Source organism: Rhagoletis pomonella, unplaced genomic scaffold (genome assembly GCF_013731165.1).
Source record: "Rhagoletis pomonella isolate Grant_MI unplaced genomic scaffold, Rhpom_1.0 Rhpom_scaffold_00006, whole genome shotgun sequence".
Classification (NCBI taxonomy): Eukaryota; Metazoa; Arthropoda; class Insecta; order Diptera; family Tephritidae; genus Rhagoletis; species Rhagoletis pomonella.
The window spans coordinates 32299572-32314649 of record NW_023458560.1 but is presented as its reverse complement, the minus strand read 5'-3'; the positions used below and the strand labels follow the sequence as shown (position 1 = coordinate 32314649).

Below are 15078 nucleotides of genomic sequence, written 5' to 3'. Positions count from 1 at the left end.
TGCATGCATACATAAATGTTTATGCGTTAATTCATAGTAAAATTAATAAATAGTTTATAGTTGTTCATAACACGATAACTTTTGCATTTTGCGTTTTAGGTACTTATAGAAAATTAGCGTACGTAGTTATGTAGGTGAAGCGTATGTAAAATGTATGCCAAAAAAAGAAAATAAATATGTATAGTAAATTAATTAGAAAATTCAATTGCATACAAACATAGATAATAATTATATGTATGCATGCATGTTGCATGTATAAACTAATTTGGATGGATTCTGGCAAAATAAAATTCTTTTCCACAAACGCCAAAAAGTGCGTGTGCAGATTTTAAATTTTTTTTGAAATTTTCTTAAATTTTTTTTTTTACATTTTCTTGCATTTTTGCTTGTTTTTCTTCAACGCATTTAAATGAATATTTTACTTCGTTCGTTTTATTTTTTGCTTGTTTCTTTGCAAAAACAAATTAATGGGGTTTTTCATCAATTTCGGTTAAGCACCAGCATAGGACACTTTTTCTGCTTTCGTTTTAGCAGCTGCACAACAAGCGAAAGAAAGAGTGCACATAAATCAAGTGGCCAGCAGCGACAGATTTTCGTTTTTTTTTTTTTAATATTTAAATTATATTTCTACTATTTTTTTTCGAAAAGCGTATTTTTAAAAAAATTTTCGTTTCAACAAAAATATGTATGCAACTATGGTAATGCCTGTTTTGGGAATGTTTTTGATTTGCGAAATGTTTCGTTATGCAGTACTGCGTGGTTTGTGTGTGTATGTGCCAACGTTGCTGCAAGTCATTTTGCGCAAGCAACAACAAAAACAAACATTTGGAGAGATTTTTGTTTGAGTGTGTGTGTGTGTGTGTGCAAACAGGCTGCGCAACGTTGGCCATTTTTTTTTTTGGTTTTATGAAAATTTTGAAAATGTAAATGCCCGGATTTTGCGCAAAACCACTTTATTTGGGAGATGAGGTTATGTAAAAATATGGGCGTTACACATTTTTAAAATTTTCAATTTTTTGGGTCATGGATTTTTTTGTTTATAAAAACAATTTCAGTTAAATTTTCACAATTCGGTTGTGGCTGTTTGAAAATTTAAATTTTGGAGAGTTTTATTTAATTTTTGTTTTTTTTTTGCTGTTCTGCTATGAGTAAGGATTTCGGCTTTCTACTCGTGTATATGTTGTTCTGTCATCTGTTGGCCTTTTCATTATGCTTCTTTTCTCTTTTAGTGCTATGCCTTGAACTACGCAAAAATGTTCCACGAAATTCGCTTAATACAAAGCATAGCGCAAAAAATTTCATTGGCAGCTGCTAAATTACTTTTGTTTTCCTAAAATTTTCCTTTTCTACATACTGAAAATATCAAAAAAATTTGTTTTGCTATACTATTTTTCGTGTTATATGTGCGTATCGTAATTTGTTTTTGTTTTTTTCTTTTCTCTTACAAGCTTACATACTAAATTGTTTGCTATTTTTTCGCGCTCATATTTTTTTTGAAACGATTGTTTATTTTTCGGTATCGCTATGAGCGCTACGAGCTACAAAAGTTCACTGGTTTCATTTGCTTTCTGCGTAAATATTTTCGTTATACTAATTTCATTCCCCGCCATTTCGTTAACATTCTTTTTGCCTAATATTATTTTGTTTTATAATCTTTTCTTGGTCTTTTTTTCATCTCGTTTTTCACATATTCCAAAAGCGCTATCTATGGGCTATCAAATGTTTGCAACTATTGTGGGGAAATATCGGCAAGTGCGCATGCGCAACTACAATCATCTTTATATAAGTACACTAAGCACTAAGTACAATACAAGTTTATGGATATAGAAAGTAGGATTGGTTTTCACATTTGTTATTGTACAATTACAAGCAAAGGCAATAATGTAGTTTATACAATAATTTTTTTTTTGCTTAATTCGTTTGTGTTTTTTTTAATACAAAGTCATTACGCAAGTCAGCAAAATTTTCACGCAAGCGTACAACTACAGCGTCAAATTTTTTTCTTTAATATTTTTCAAAACTTTCTTCAGCAACTGCAACTGCAACCAACTGATTTTGGCTGTAATCATATTACAAGTAGTATTTATTTTTTATATACAAATCTTACTTTTCTTGCTAATATTCGTTTACAATTTTCTTTTCTTTTTGTTTGTTCTTCTTATATAGTATTTCTTGTTCGTTTTAACTTTTAGTTATTATGTATTATTTTTTAACCTTTATTTTCGTTTGTTTCTTCATCAACCACTACTACGTTGGTGGCGGTCCATTTGGGTATGACAACATCGGTTCTAGGCTACGCGCAAACGAATTCGAAAACATGCAGGTATAATCTTCACCGTGGGGCACAAGTGTGGCAACACCCAACAACAGCAACATGAGCGCTTGTATGGGCAACGAGGCACGTGCAACACGTCCGAGGAAGCGTGCACCGCGCGCAAGTACGGTGGTGTTGATGGCATCGCCATCGACAGCATCGGCATCGGTGGCGTTGGTGGTGCCGCTGTTTTTTGAGAGGCGTAAGAGAAAGAGAGAGAAAAAAAAATGTTTTAATACAAAGTTTATTGAAACAGTAATTTAAGTAGGTATATATATAAGTTTGTTAAATAAAAAAAAATAAATAAATAAAAAATTTAATTCAAAATGCTTTTAAAAACAAATGGCGATAATGCATGCCTGGTTTCTCAGTCACAGTCAAAATTGAGGCTAAAGATGTTCTGAACTTCTGGATCATCGCGAATCTCTGAGTCAATAAGACGATTTATACATACATGTGTACATATGTAAGTATATTTAAAAGTAAAAAGTTATCAGACCAGATAGATAGAGAGGTAGATGAATAAAGCACGGAGAGAGTGTATGTGCTCCTCCCTTGGCCATAAATGCCTTATGCTCCTCTCTCCTTTATCGTGTTGGGACCTATTGAAAGAAAGGGCTTCGGTCCTATCGGAGTCGAGGCAGCAGCCAGTCTGGCCAGATGATATGCTTCTCATTGCCTTCGACTCCGATATGCCCTGGTACTCATCGAAGGATGAGTTTTGAGTGGCGCCTGGCTATCGCTTAAAATTACGATACTCTCGCTTTGGTACTTCCTTCGAAGATTAACCTCAGCACACAAACTGATGGCATAGACTTCCGCTTGAAAGATGCTGAGAAAGGTTCCCAGGGGCACCGGACCATAAATAAGGGTTTTAAATATATCTCAATTTTTGCGCTAACTATCGGCAATAGCATAGTAATATAGCATTCAAAATTGCCCTCAATCTTAAGGCTATGGGGGACATTTTGTGCGCAGGTCCTATGGTAAAAGTACACAGTGTAGTCTCCATACTCTCTGAACGAATTAACTACGTGATCCCGGACCTCTACCTTGAAACGAATTTCACAGCCACTATCTAGCTCGAAGACTGGCATGAGGATGGCTGACTCTTCCAATATTTACACATTTTTTATTTGAAACGATTCCAAAATAAATTTATTGACAACATGGCTCTTAATAAGTCTGTTTTAGACGTGGTACTTTTTATATCCTCCTCAGCGTATTGTGCCTTATAGATGAGAATCTTGGGCAGTCACACAGAAAATGCTGGACACTTTTTCACTGTCTTCTAGGTTACAACTTCGACATACTGTATTATGGCGAAGTCATATTCTCGTCACGTGTGTAATTAGGAGTCAGCGCTTCCGGATAATTACAAATATTCTAAATACTAATTATTAAGCAATTCAAAAGCCTACATTCGGCTAAAGTCAAGACAAAGTTTTTATGCCAGTCTGTATAATTGATCATATATCTGGCGAGTTCTCGAAAATGCTGATAAACTTCTTTCAGGATTATTCCGAATCCCATTCAGATTCAACCGAATTCCTTCACTAGCTTTAAATTCCGTTGGTCACGAATCAAACTGTGGTCAACTAAAACACAATTGGCGTCTAACTCTCAGAACATTTACTTGCTATATGTTTGTTTTCGACTCAGTCACCTGAGGTGCTACAGGCCGACCGTACAGACATCTAACACTTCTGTTTGGAAGATGCTTGCAGCATAGAGGAGCCCAGCCGTATGGATAGATGGACACACCATTCATTAGAGTAAATAGCCATCACAACTTAAATCTGTCGCTATGAAGTGAGTAAAGAAGCGTCTTTATTAGCTGCTCGACATTTTCTCTATTCTCTTTTGAAGTCCAGATTGGCTACCACATAGGCATCCTGCCATCCTTTGAGCCATGTGAGTCGCCCGCAACATCTCTTGTTCTGAGTCTGAATTACAAGAGCTCCTTATTTGAGATCTATGGAGGTTAGTTTGAAATTAGCCTTGAGCTCGAGCTCTTCTGACTGGCAATATCGTTGATCGGGGCAATACATCATCTTCAGCTCCATAGGTAAGTGATTAGTCTTCTGTGAATAAACTACTTATCAACATTAAAAAATTGCCTGAAGGCAGAATACTTCTTAAATTTTCATAGAAAAGCTTAACTATAAGGAAAATTTTGCTAATTTCTTGCTATTCTTAATTCAGCAAAGTTTACCAAGAGTTCTTGAAATTCGAAATCTAGTTTTTTTTTCAAACTTTCATTCATTTTGCGCTTGACTCGCCAATTAGTATTGTACGTGTGGGGTCGTTCTTATTTTTTTGTAGTTTTGGTGATTTTTAAGTAAAAATCATAGCAATCCTTTACATTCCGATTTTCGGGAGCCAGTCAAAATCGCGAACCAGGCATAATGTGTATGGGCATTAAATATTAGTCTTGCGTCTACTGGCAAGTAAAAAAAACTTAAAATGTATAAATACATATAGTGCATTGTGCAGCTAAAAATGAAAAGCTAAAAAAATAAAAAATAAAATATTAAAATCATAAATGAAAAACCTAGAAAAGTAGAAGATTGCCAGTTGACACAGGTCGAAAAATAAAAAAAAAACTAGACATGCACACTTAACTCTACTAATAATAAAAAATGATTAAAAATAAAATTTTACAAATATTTCATATAAATTTAAGAAAATAATCAAATTTTTTTAATAACTTATAAAAGCTATTTTACAATCTAATAATATTTACTTTGCATTATCAGTGTACGGTGCGGCAGCCTGCATAGAAGAAGATGTAGAGGGTAATGTAGTTTGATCCAAAAGCTGTTTTGCAATAAAATCACAAAACGAAAAAAAGAAAGAAATAAAGATTAACACAAAGAAATTAATAAGAAACGCATACATGGGGTAAAATAAATTAGGTTTCAAAGATGACTAATAACTATTTTTTTTATCAAAAAAATATTTTGTTTAATAAAAGTTTGGCGTTATATAAAAAGATTTGCTACATTTTTAAGTTAACAATTAATATTTAATTTAAATTTTAAATTACTCAAAATACATAGTTTAATATACTTTTTTTTATTTTTTTTCGCGCCAATTGCTTCACACAGGTGCTTAGGAAAAAATTATTAAAAATATTTTAATTCATCAATCAATAGAAACTAAATTTTATCACATTATTACTACATTCATAAAATTGTTTAATAACTATTATTTTGTTCGCCATCATTTAACTTACCTCTGACGACAACATATGCAGCGACACGCCCATATTATCACCATCATAGCCAAGCACGGCGCCCAACTTTACAATGTAGATGCCGGAGAGGCGACGCAACGATTGTAAACGCAACCGCAAATCTGTCAGCCTGGAAAGGGTTCTTCGATTTAATGCGAATGTTAGTGAACTTACGAGATATTCAATTGGATGAAGTGTTAGAATGGGCGGACGAAAAGTTTCGAGTTTAAACAAAAAAGTGCAAAAAACCAAATACGCAACCAAAAGAACGCCAACAAGAACAACAAGAAAGCGTTCATTCCAATTTTGTGTTTTTTTTCGGAATTTTTTTTTTGTGATTTTGTTAAGCAAAAAATATATAGGCATTTTATTTAAACAAAAATTTATATATGTATTTAGTTATAACTATAAAAGGTAAAGAGAGTAAATAATTAAATATTAAAGATGGAATGGCAGCGGTAAAAAGCTAACATAAATGTAGCTATACATATACCAGTTTTAATTATGAGTAAGAATGGTTAAAAGTAAACCCAAAATAAGTGAAACATGTTAAATGTGCATTAGGGTGCATCACTCTCCACTAAAAAAATATAGGTACTTTTTTTCACCGAAATCACCTAAAAGTTAAACATTCTAAAAATAGAATTATTAGCAAAAACCAACAATACCAACAACCACATGATCAAGTGAATTGCAGAGGAATAGCTGCGCTTGATTGTGTTGGCATAACAAAAATGAAAATAGTGGGAAAAAGCAAACGATAATTTACAAGGCGTACTTAGCACGGTGCATAGGCAACTGGCTGAGTCAGTGGGATCGTCGGTTCAAAGCCTACTGAAAGAAGTCTGATGAGGAAATGTGGTGATTTCCGAAATAGCTATAACTTCTACCATTTTTTCAAATTATTGTTGCTTTTCCACAATAAATTTTCATTAAAAATGGCCTCGAGCTCAATAAAAATTGTTGAATGAAATCATACAACTTTTTATATTTTAAGACTTCCAGCACGCGATTTGATATTATCTCAATAAATTAAGTTTTTTATAAATAAAATTAGTTTTTTATAAAATAAAATTATAAAAACACCACAGCCGATAGAAGAGTTTAAGCTTAAAATGTCTGCAAAATAATTTTAAAAAATTTTATCAGCGGAATTCAAATAATGACATTTTTGGAGATGTTTCCAAATTGGATCAGCTCACATAAACAGTACATAAACCTCAATACTTTATCAAATATTTTAGCGGATGTCTTAAAATTTAATAAAGTTTATAATTCCGATTGAAAATTGCAAATTTTTTCTTTGATGAAGCACCCTAATGTACATACATATGTATCTATGTATGTTGTATTTTATTTTTTTGTGAAATAGAAAGCTTTTCAGATGCGATAGATGTATATAATATTTCCTATATGTATGCATATTTTTTACTAAGTTTAAAGACTTTCAAGTCCCAAGTGAAATGTAAATAGCCAGCTTGGTGAAAGCTCGATGAAAGCCTAAAGTATTTAAAACTTGAAATGCTGCAGATAGAACATTTTCATGAATTCTTTGGAAATGTCACGCATCGAAAGCATGACTGTTTTACGGCAACGACGCACTCTGTTGAGTTCCTGGACACGGCCATATTGAAGGGAATGAAAAATCCGATGAAATAGCTACATATATAGGATTCGGAAATGCATTTCATCGAAGCGGATAACTGCCTACAACTATGGTTGAATGGTGATCAACTAAGGCAATTGAGAAGTACATCACAGCTGTAACAAATGATCTATGGAGTAATCGAGCTGGCTGTGAAGTGTCAAGACCTTTATTGTCGAGACTTGACAAGCAACGAACTGAATAACTTCGGACGTTAAAGCTAAAAGTTTTCTCTACAGAAGTTAACGGAATGAGGATGAAACGATTCACCACTTTAATTCGAACTCTTGGGATTTCGGTTTTTCATCAGATTGGCGGAGGTCACGAAAGTGAAACTATTGGACATCTGTTATTTCATCCGCGACAGTAAATGGTGTAAGGGAAAATATAATGACACCGGGGAATAACCCCGGTTGGAGGGGATGGATGGCAGTCACAATGGTTGGTTATGACAGGTCCGACTGAATTGTGGTTACCGTTAACAAGGAAAATCCCCTCTAATGTCCACGTGTTTTTTTAACCGGAAAATGCCCAGATTTTTTTATTGCCAATTCAATAAGAATAAATCGTATCACTCGTCTAATATTGCCTTTTTTGTCGATATTGGAGCTTCTATCGAAATCTTAGCGGTGGTGTTCTGGGAAATAAGGAAGCTGACGGTTTCGTGAGAAAGGAATCTGCGATAAGACTATCGGAAGCGGTTCACAACCTCCTCAGCGTTTCGCGTCCTCACAAGTTGAGGAAATGGCTAGCTCAGTTAGCTAGCAGTTAGGCAGGTGAACTAATCTGCCATCTGTGCTGTATAGCGCTCACTCTGGCAATTTATCGATGAACGAAGACCATCAGCCACTTGCTAAGAGTGTCAAGGTCGAATGTTAGGATTCTCACAGGAATACCACTTAACCAGTAACAACATCGCCGCTAAGTTCGCAGCTTCTCATAATGATTGCTGCAGAAGCTGAAGAGATAGAATACAACCAGCAAATCCAACACTCCTCAGAAAACGCCTACAATTACTGGGGTATCTCTTATTTGACTGCTTGGACAGTTTACGAAAAACTGCATTAGAGGCTATGTTAGGGATTAGATATAGAAAAGCCTTCCCTAGGTCATCGCAATGGTCATGTAAGGCCTAACGACGAACTCTTAACCAGAGCTACCCGTCTAACCTAATCTGACTATTATGTATGTATGTACAATAAAGAATATGATTTTGTAAGCTTTGAGGAAATGTCTGTTAGAACTAAATCCGAAAAAACCAAGTATTTAGTTTAAATGTTAGTAGAATTTCGGACATACACAATTTATTATTATTATATATTTTTTTCAAACAAAGCACTATGACACAATGATGAATGTGTTTTGAAATTAACAACCAAGTTAATTTAATAAAATACCCTTATTATTAAAACTAAGGTTTAAAAAGTAAAAGTGTATACACTGCTTTCTTCGTCACAAATACTTCAATTGGTAAAATAAATAATTTTTATGTTATTCCATTTTTCAACTGTCTACGCTACAAGTTGAAATACCACAAATAGTCTATACTTCTACTTGTACTACTACACTACTTGGAAAGAGTGTTAAATTTTTAATACATATTCATCACAGCCCATTCTTAGCAATCTTCGTTATTTACTTATGTAAATTACTCGCTTTCTTAATTTTTTCAACACAGAAAAAAAGTGTTATTCTCTTTGAACTTTATACTTTTACCTTTTTCCTAATTTTTTCTTCACTACTATTATTTTATGCTCATTTCCGTTCCGAACGTATCAAAAATTTCTTACACAACTTTTGTTCTCAAACAACCCCCTACTTTAATCGTTCCGCCCTGCGGCTTGGCCCATACGCCCGCTTACCTTGCATAGGTGTGCGTCGATTCAGTGCTCGCCTCATCCACAGTTCTCAACAGCTGATCGGCTGCATCTTGCAGACTCATCACACGCGGCTCGCAGCGTTCCAATTCGGAGCGTAATTCCTTGAATTTGCGGAATTTCGCCTCCAATACGCTACGTTCTTCAGTCAAATCCACAGGCTCTGAAGATTTAATATTCTGTTCGGTCTGTTGCAACCAAGCGCACAGTTCATCGATTATCTGATGGAATTCACTGTTACCCATTAGGGCAGTTTGCAGCAGACCCTGCCATTTGGTGGCTCTAATACAAACTGCATTCCAGCGTTCGTTATCGGCTTCGAGACGATCGCGTAGTTGACGCGCCTTTTCAGTGTCCAGTGTGTGTGTGGCCAAATGATCGCCGACGACATTCAAACTCATCACAATCGATTTGTGACTTTCGAGATCGAGCAGGAATTCACGGTGATCTTGCACAACATCTTCGAGCAGTTCGATGTTTGAGGGCGGTGAGGTTTGTGCGTTTTGTGTGCCTTCGGCAAATTGCAACCACTGCTCCAGTCGCCACAAATCGTTGTCAATCTGTTGCCAATTGCGTTGCGTGCAGAGCGGGCATGTCAGGCGACCGACCTCACTGTGTATTTGGTATGGAGGGGGAGATGGAGTGTAAGAGAGAAAAGAATTAGTTGTGGGTAGAGATATTGTAGCATAGTTTATGGAATAAGAAGAAAGCAATTTGTTAGTTACTATAGCAGCGATTTAGGTAGAATTCGTTTGAGTTTTGTTTACACTTTAAAATAATAGAAAAAATAGCGGAGAGAAAGAAGTACTTCTATAAATGATGGTAAAAAATCGATAACAATATCGATTTCGAATCGAAAATTTTTCTATTCCTAAAGAGATATATGTAGATTTTTAGACAAATATATGTATGTGTATATCGATAAAAATATCGATAAGATTTTATGTTGGTAAATATTTATTTCAATATTGCTTTCCATAAATTTGCTTATGACGATAAAGACAAACATTTCAAAAATATAAGATATCGATAAAATTAACGTTAATATGTGTGACACACACATAGTGTCTAGCGATAATGATTTCCAATAATATTGAAATACAACTACTGGGTATATAAATCTTTCGTTAAATTTATCGTTTCTTGTATATCGATAATTTTTTTTATAATTTGAAAAAATTTCGAAGAAAATCGATAGCGTATCGATAAGAGTATCAAACGTAATACACATTTGCAAACATTTTGAAACAAATATTTGCAGAAACAAACTTGTAACATTGGTATCATTATTTATTAACATCGCTAAATTTTGGGAAAAAAGTCGATATTATTTTTAAGTGTCGATTAATTTAGGAGAAAAAGTCGATAGTGATATCAAACGATAAACGTATCTTTAAGTATGAAATTAACAGTCTAAGTTTAAAACATTAATAAAAATTTCCCTAAAAAATGGATAGCGATATCGATAACTATCGAGAAAAAAGTTATCGGAAAATATACTGATATATTTCCTTTGGAACATCGCAACAAATTTTATTAACGACAACGATAAATATGCTGTTAAATTCATCGATAAAGAAGATTCCAACCATTATATTTCTTTTATTAAATTTGATAAATCATAAAAAATTAGTGTAAATAAAACTCATTCCATTGCATTTATGTACGTGTGTATGCATGTTTGTGTGTAATATCTATGAAAGGGTTAAATACGATAAATTTAGAAAAAAATTCAAATTTTTAATGTGCGTATAAATGTAAAGTTAAAATTACGGTGGCACTTACTGTGGACAGGTCAGTTTGTAAGCAGCAGGAAGCGCGCTTCTGTTAAACATTTACATATACATATGTATGTATGTATGTAGGCATGAATGCGTTTAAGAGCGTGACATGAAGCATGTTTTCAGGCGGGTGTGTGTTAATTTATTTAATTTTTTTTATTAAATAATTTTCGTTTTCACGTGTGTTTTTTTTTTGTGTCGAGTGTAAGTAAACAAGAAAATAGAGAAAACGAATGTGAGAACCCGACACCAATTTTACATATTGCTTAAACATTTATAATAAATATTTCGTCTAGCATAATAAGCAGCAATCACACTACTCCACAGCACTCACCTTGATTTCTGGTCTTGCTGTTGACGTGTCTTCCACTGCGAGAGTAATGTGTCAAAGCGCAATGACAATTCAGCTACCGTCTCGACCTGCGCCTCTTTCTCGTTTGCTTGACATTCGCTCAGCAGCAGCTGACTCAAATGCTTGACTAGCTCGGTGGACGATTGCGCATTGCCGATGAGTTTCGACATCTTTTGTGGACCCGGTTTGCGTGTCTTGTCGCAGATGGTGCGTTGCAGCTCATCCAGATTGGTTTGGCACTCCTTGATCGCTGTCTCCAGCTCCATAATGTAGGCATCCTTGGCCGTAATCGAGGTTTCGCGTTGCATTGGCGCCTTACGCAGTTTACGCTGCGACAAAGTATTCACCTGCACGCCGGCGTCGGCCTCTGAGATGCGCGTCGCCGAAATGACCGCCTCCGCGGCAGCACCAGCTGCAGCAGCGGTTGCCGCAGCAGCCTTTGCGGCCCATTCGGTTTTGATTGTGACAATGCGTGTTTGCAGCTCACGCCAAATTGTCGTGTACTGTGTGATAAGCGTAACAATGCGCGTGAGCTCGTCTTGCTTCGCTTTAGTTTTAGTTTCTGCACCCAGTTTGTCGGCGCTTTCAACCTTATCGGCGGCTTGCTTCAACCTAGCCTCGAGGCTTTCGATACGCTTAAGCGCAGCTTGTGCCTCCGCAGGTGTCTTCGGCTGTTGCTTCTGCAGCCGCTCGAGTTCACTTTGAATAGCCGTCAGCGTTTGTACTGCCTCCTGCTGTGCTTTCTCGAAATCGCGGCGCAGTTTCACATCTTTATCGATGACATCAATAACGGCATGACAGCGCGGACCCAATTGGCGCCACTTTGCCAGCATTACCTTCGTAGGCATTGTAAGATTCTGTATATTCTCGGGGTCGATGCCGGCGCTCATCATCAGCTTGCCGTAAGTGTGCACGAGCTGGTTGAGTGGCGCTTCTTGCGTCTCCAGCTCAGCCAACTTGGCTTCGACGGCTTTCTGGCGCGCAGCTGCCTCCTCCTTGGTCAGTGACGAGAGATCGCGCTCGAAGCTCGCAATGTCCGATTCTTGCTTACTCAGCCAGGTCTTGTACTCGGTAGTGAATTTGATCAGTTGCTGCAACAAATTCCACGTGGTGAGTATGCGCTGCTTGCGTTCGGCCGATTGCTGACATACATTCTTCCAGCGCTTTTCAAGATTCTGCGCTGAGACACCTAAATTCGAGGTGTTCACATGCGAGCGCCAAGTGTCCGCGTCGTTTAGGAGCATTTCAACTAAATTGAGCACCTCACCCACATTACTGCTGTGATTCTCAATAGAGCGTTGTATCTTCTCGTGCTCTTTCAGCTTCGCTTCAATCACTGGCGGCGTGTACGAGTCGAAGGTGAGCGGCTTGTCTAATTCGGTCTCCACTTCAAACATCCAGGCGCGTATTAAGGCAATGCGTTCTTCCAGGCGCTGCAGCGTCATTTTTAAATCGCCAATCTTATTAGCGCGCTGCTTGCTCAGGTACTTCAGACGCTCCCAGCGATCGATGAACATATCGGATTTCTCTTGCACTTCCATGCGTATGGCTTCTGCGTTCTGTGAATTATCAGTGTAGAGTGAAATCAGTTCGCGTCCCGTTGAGAGCAACCATTCGCGATCCTTCTCGCGCAACTGCAGCTCGGCAGTGACTTGTTTGTCCAGTTGACGCGCTGCATCTTCCGGGTTGGCAATTGCTGAAATATCTGAATCGCGTTCAACGCGGTGTTCCAGTCCGCTCAGCCAATGTGCCAGCCGCTCGTAGCGGGTATTGAAGAGCGCGTGCAAAGACAAGCGCTCCTCGATGGTGTTAATCAAGGTCGACAGCTGGTACTCGAGATCGGCATGTTGCTGCCAGTGCAGCCAAACCTTTTGCCGTATGGCTTTCATATCGTGCGGGCTAATGCATTCCTTGAGCTCCTCTTGCGTTACATTGAGACCCTCGAGTTCTTGCGTGAGCGTCGATAGGTGCACTTGCTGTGCGCGCAGCTTGCTAAGGCACTCTTGGATGGCATTCGAGCTAGTAGGCAATGACGCATTAGTATCGGCAACCAGCTGTTGGATTTTATCAAATTCAGCATCGAGTTGCGCAACGCGCTGCTCATGCGAACTCGCCAAATTGGAAATTTTCACCAGAAAACCGAACCATGTCTCAAGCGCGGCCTTCAAATTGTTTATGCGCTGCGCCACGCTCGACTGTTCCATGCGTATGGAGGTAGCGAGCGCGTCATCACAGAAGCGTAATAAATCCGCCTGCTGCTCCTTCAATTTCGTCAACATCCCTTCACCTGCCGGCAGCTGCTGCAGCAACTCTTCCAAACGCTGTTTGAGCCGCGGCACGCGCTTCAAATGTATGTAGCGCAGCTGCAAGCGCGTACGTTCCTTTTCGCGTTCCTTCAGCCATTCGAGCAGCGCAGCCAAATCGGTACGATATGCATTCCAAGCGGCCATGCGGTGTTCCAATTCACTATTGCGCTGCATAATACGTGAGAGCGTTTCATTATGCATATTCGTTAGCAGCTTAAATTGTTCGGCGAGCGCCGGTTCGAGTTGCTGCTCGGCTTCGGTGTGCGTGGCCAGCACATTTTGTTGTGAGATAAGCAGGTTCTGATGTATCTCACACAGATGTTGCTGTTCCTTGAGACTAGTGTAGTCTTCGGGTATGTTGCAGGCAAGGAATTGCTGTACATGTTGCAGGTATTGACGCCACAACTTTAGTGCTTCTGTGCTATTTTGACTGCGTAGCAGCCGCGTGGATAGGCGATGATACTCCTGGAAGGTTTCCTGGAAGATCTTCTGCCACAGCTCTAGCACTTCAATGATGGTGTTGTCATCGTCATTGCTGCTGCTGCCGCGTTCGGTTGCTGTATTTTCTATATTTCGTTCATGCAACTGCTTCAGCTCTTCCTCGGTGCGCGCCAATGTTTCCAGATGTGCGCGCAATGCCGCCAACTGCTCTTCACTGGGCACGCCGACAACAGCGGCCTGTGCCTGCCGGTCAACGTCCTGTAAACAACGAAAACGAGGCATTATTTTTTTATGCTATCAAAAAAGGGCAAACAAATATTTGAAAAAAGAAGAAAAGCGTTTGTGGCGACAGCGTTAAAAGCACTCAACCACGGCGAGGACTGTTTGCAAATAGTGGCACGTTCGCTATATGTACATATGTTCTCTTTGCGCCACATTTTGTTGTAATTGCTGTAGCCTGCATTATTAAATTGGCAGCTGTGTATTTTACTTGCATACCAATTACCTTCAATTAGAATACAAGTAGAACATACTGTGGCGGAAATTCTAGCAGCCACGACAGTGCTTTAAACTGTCCAAATAGTAGTGCGGGTCGCTCACAGCGAGTTCGCAATCAACAATAAAGTTGTATGTAAATTTGTGTAGACTTCTTTCCTAGCCAGTCCTTGATTTGTATTGCTTCCTTGACTTGGCCAATTTACATACTTTTAAGGTAATTTACAGAAAAGTTTTGCTTCCTATAATTTCATAATGACCTCGCCACCGTCTAGCACATATGTATGTATGTACGGCGCTCAAAGGGAAAAACCCCAATTTACACACTCCCACCTATCGTTATGAGCATGTAGGTATGTATGTATTTGGTAGGTATGCGGAATTCATGCTTTGTGCAACACCTGGAGTTAGATGCGGCCGCACTCAACTGGCAAGGTGAATGAAATCCTTGCGATGTTTAGAAATTCACGCTACATCCAAGCGCGCACAGCAATTCAAGAGCATTTATACTTATGCATGTATGTTTTTATATGTACACTGACGGCAAAAAGTATTGGCACAGAGAATTTTGCACAATATATGCAACGGTTTTAATTGAATTTTATATGGTTCACAGTACTACAAAAAAA

At 38.0% G+C, this 15078-nt stretch overlaps 1 protein-coding gene across 4 annotated transcripts in view; it reads right to left on the bottom strand.

Annotated features, from left to right (window-relative positions):
- Window positions 1-15078, bottom strand: part of LOC118740590 (nesprin-1-like) — a 138935-nt gene continuing 123857 nt past the window's right edge. Inside the window, exons 6-11 of one of the 4 annotated variants that reach the window (XM_036472188.1) lie at window positions 11190-14212; window positions 10860-10898; window positions 9060-9686; window positions 5553-5682; window positions 5061-5134; window positions 1-2500 (exon numbers count right to left, since the gene is read on the bottom strand). In XM_036472188.1, the coding sequence (XP_036328081.1) occupies window positions 2248-2500; window positions 5061-5134; window positions 5553-5682; window positions 9060-9686; window positions 10860-10898; window positions 11190-14212 (4146 nt within the window). In that variant the 3' untranslated portion in view covers window positions 1-2247. Of the gene's footprint in view, window positions 2501-5060; window positions 5135-5552; window positions 5695-9059; window positions 9687-10859; window positions 10899-11189; window positions 14213-15078 lie in introns of all 4 variants that reach the window. The other 3 variants (XM_036472187.1, XM_036472190.1, XM_036472189.1) reach the window with 3 other exon arrangements.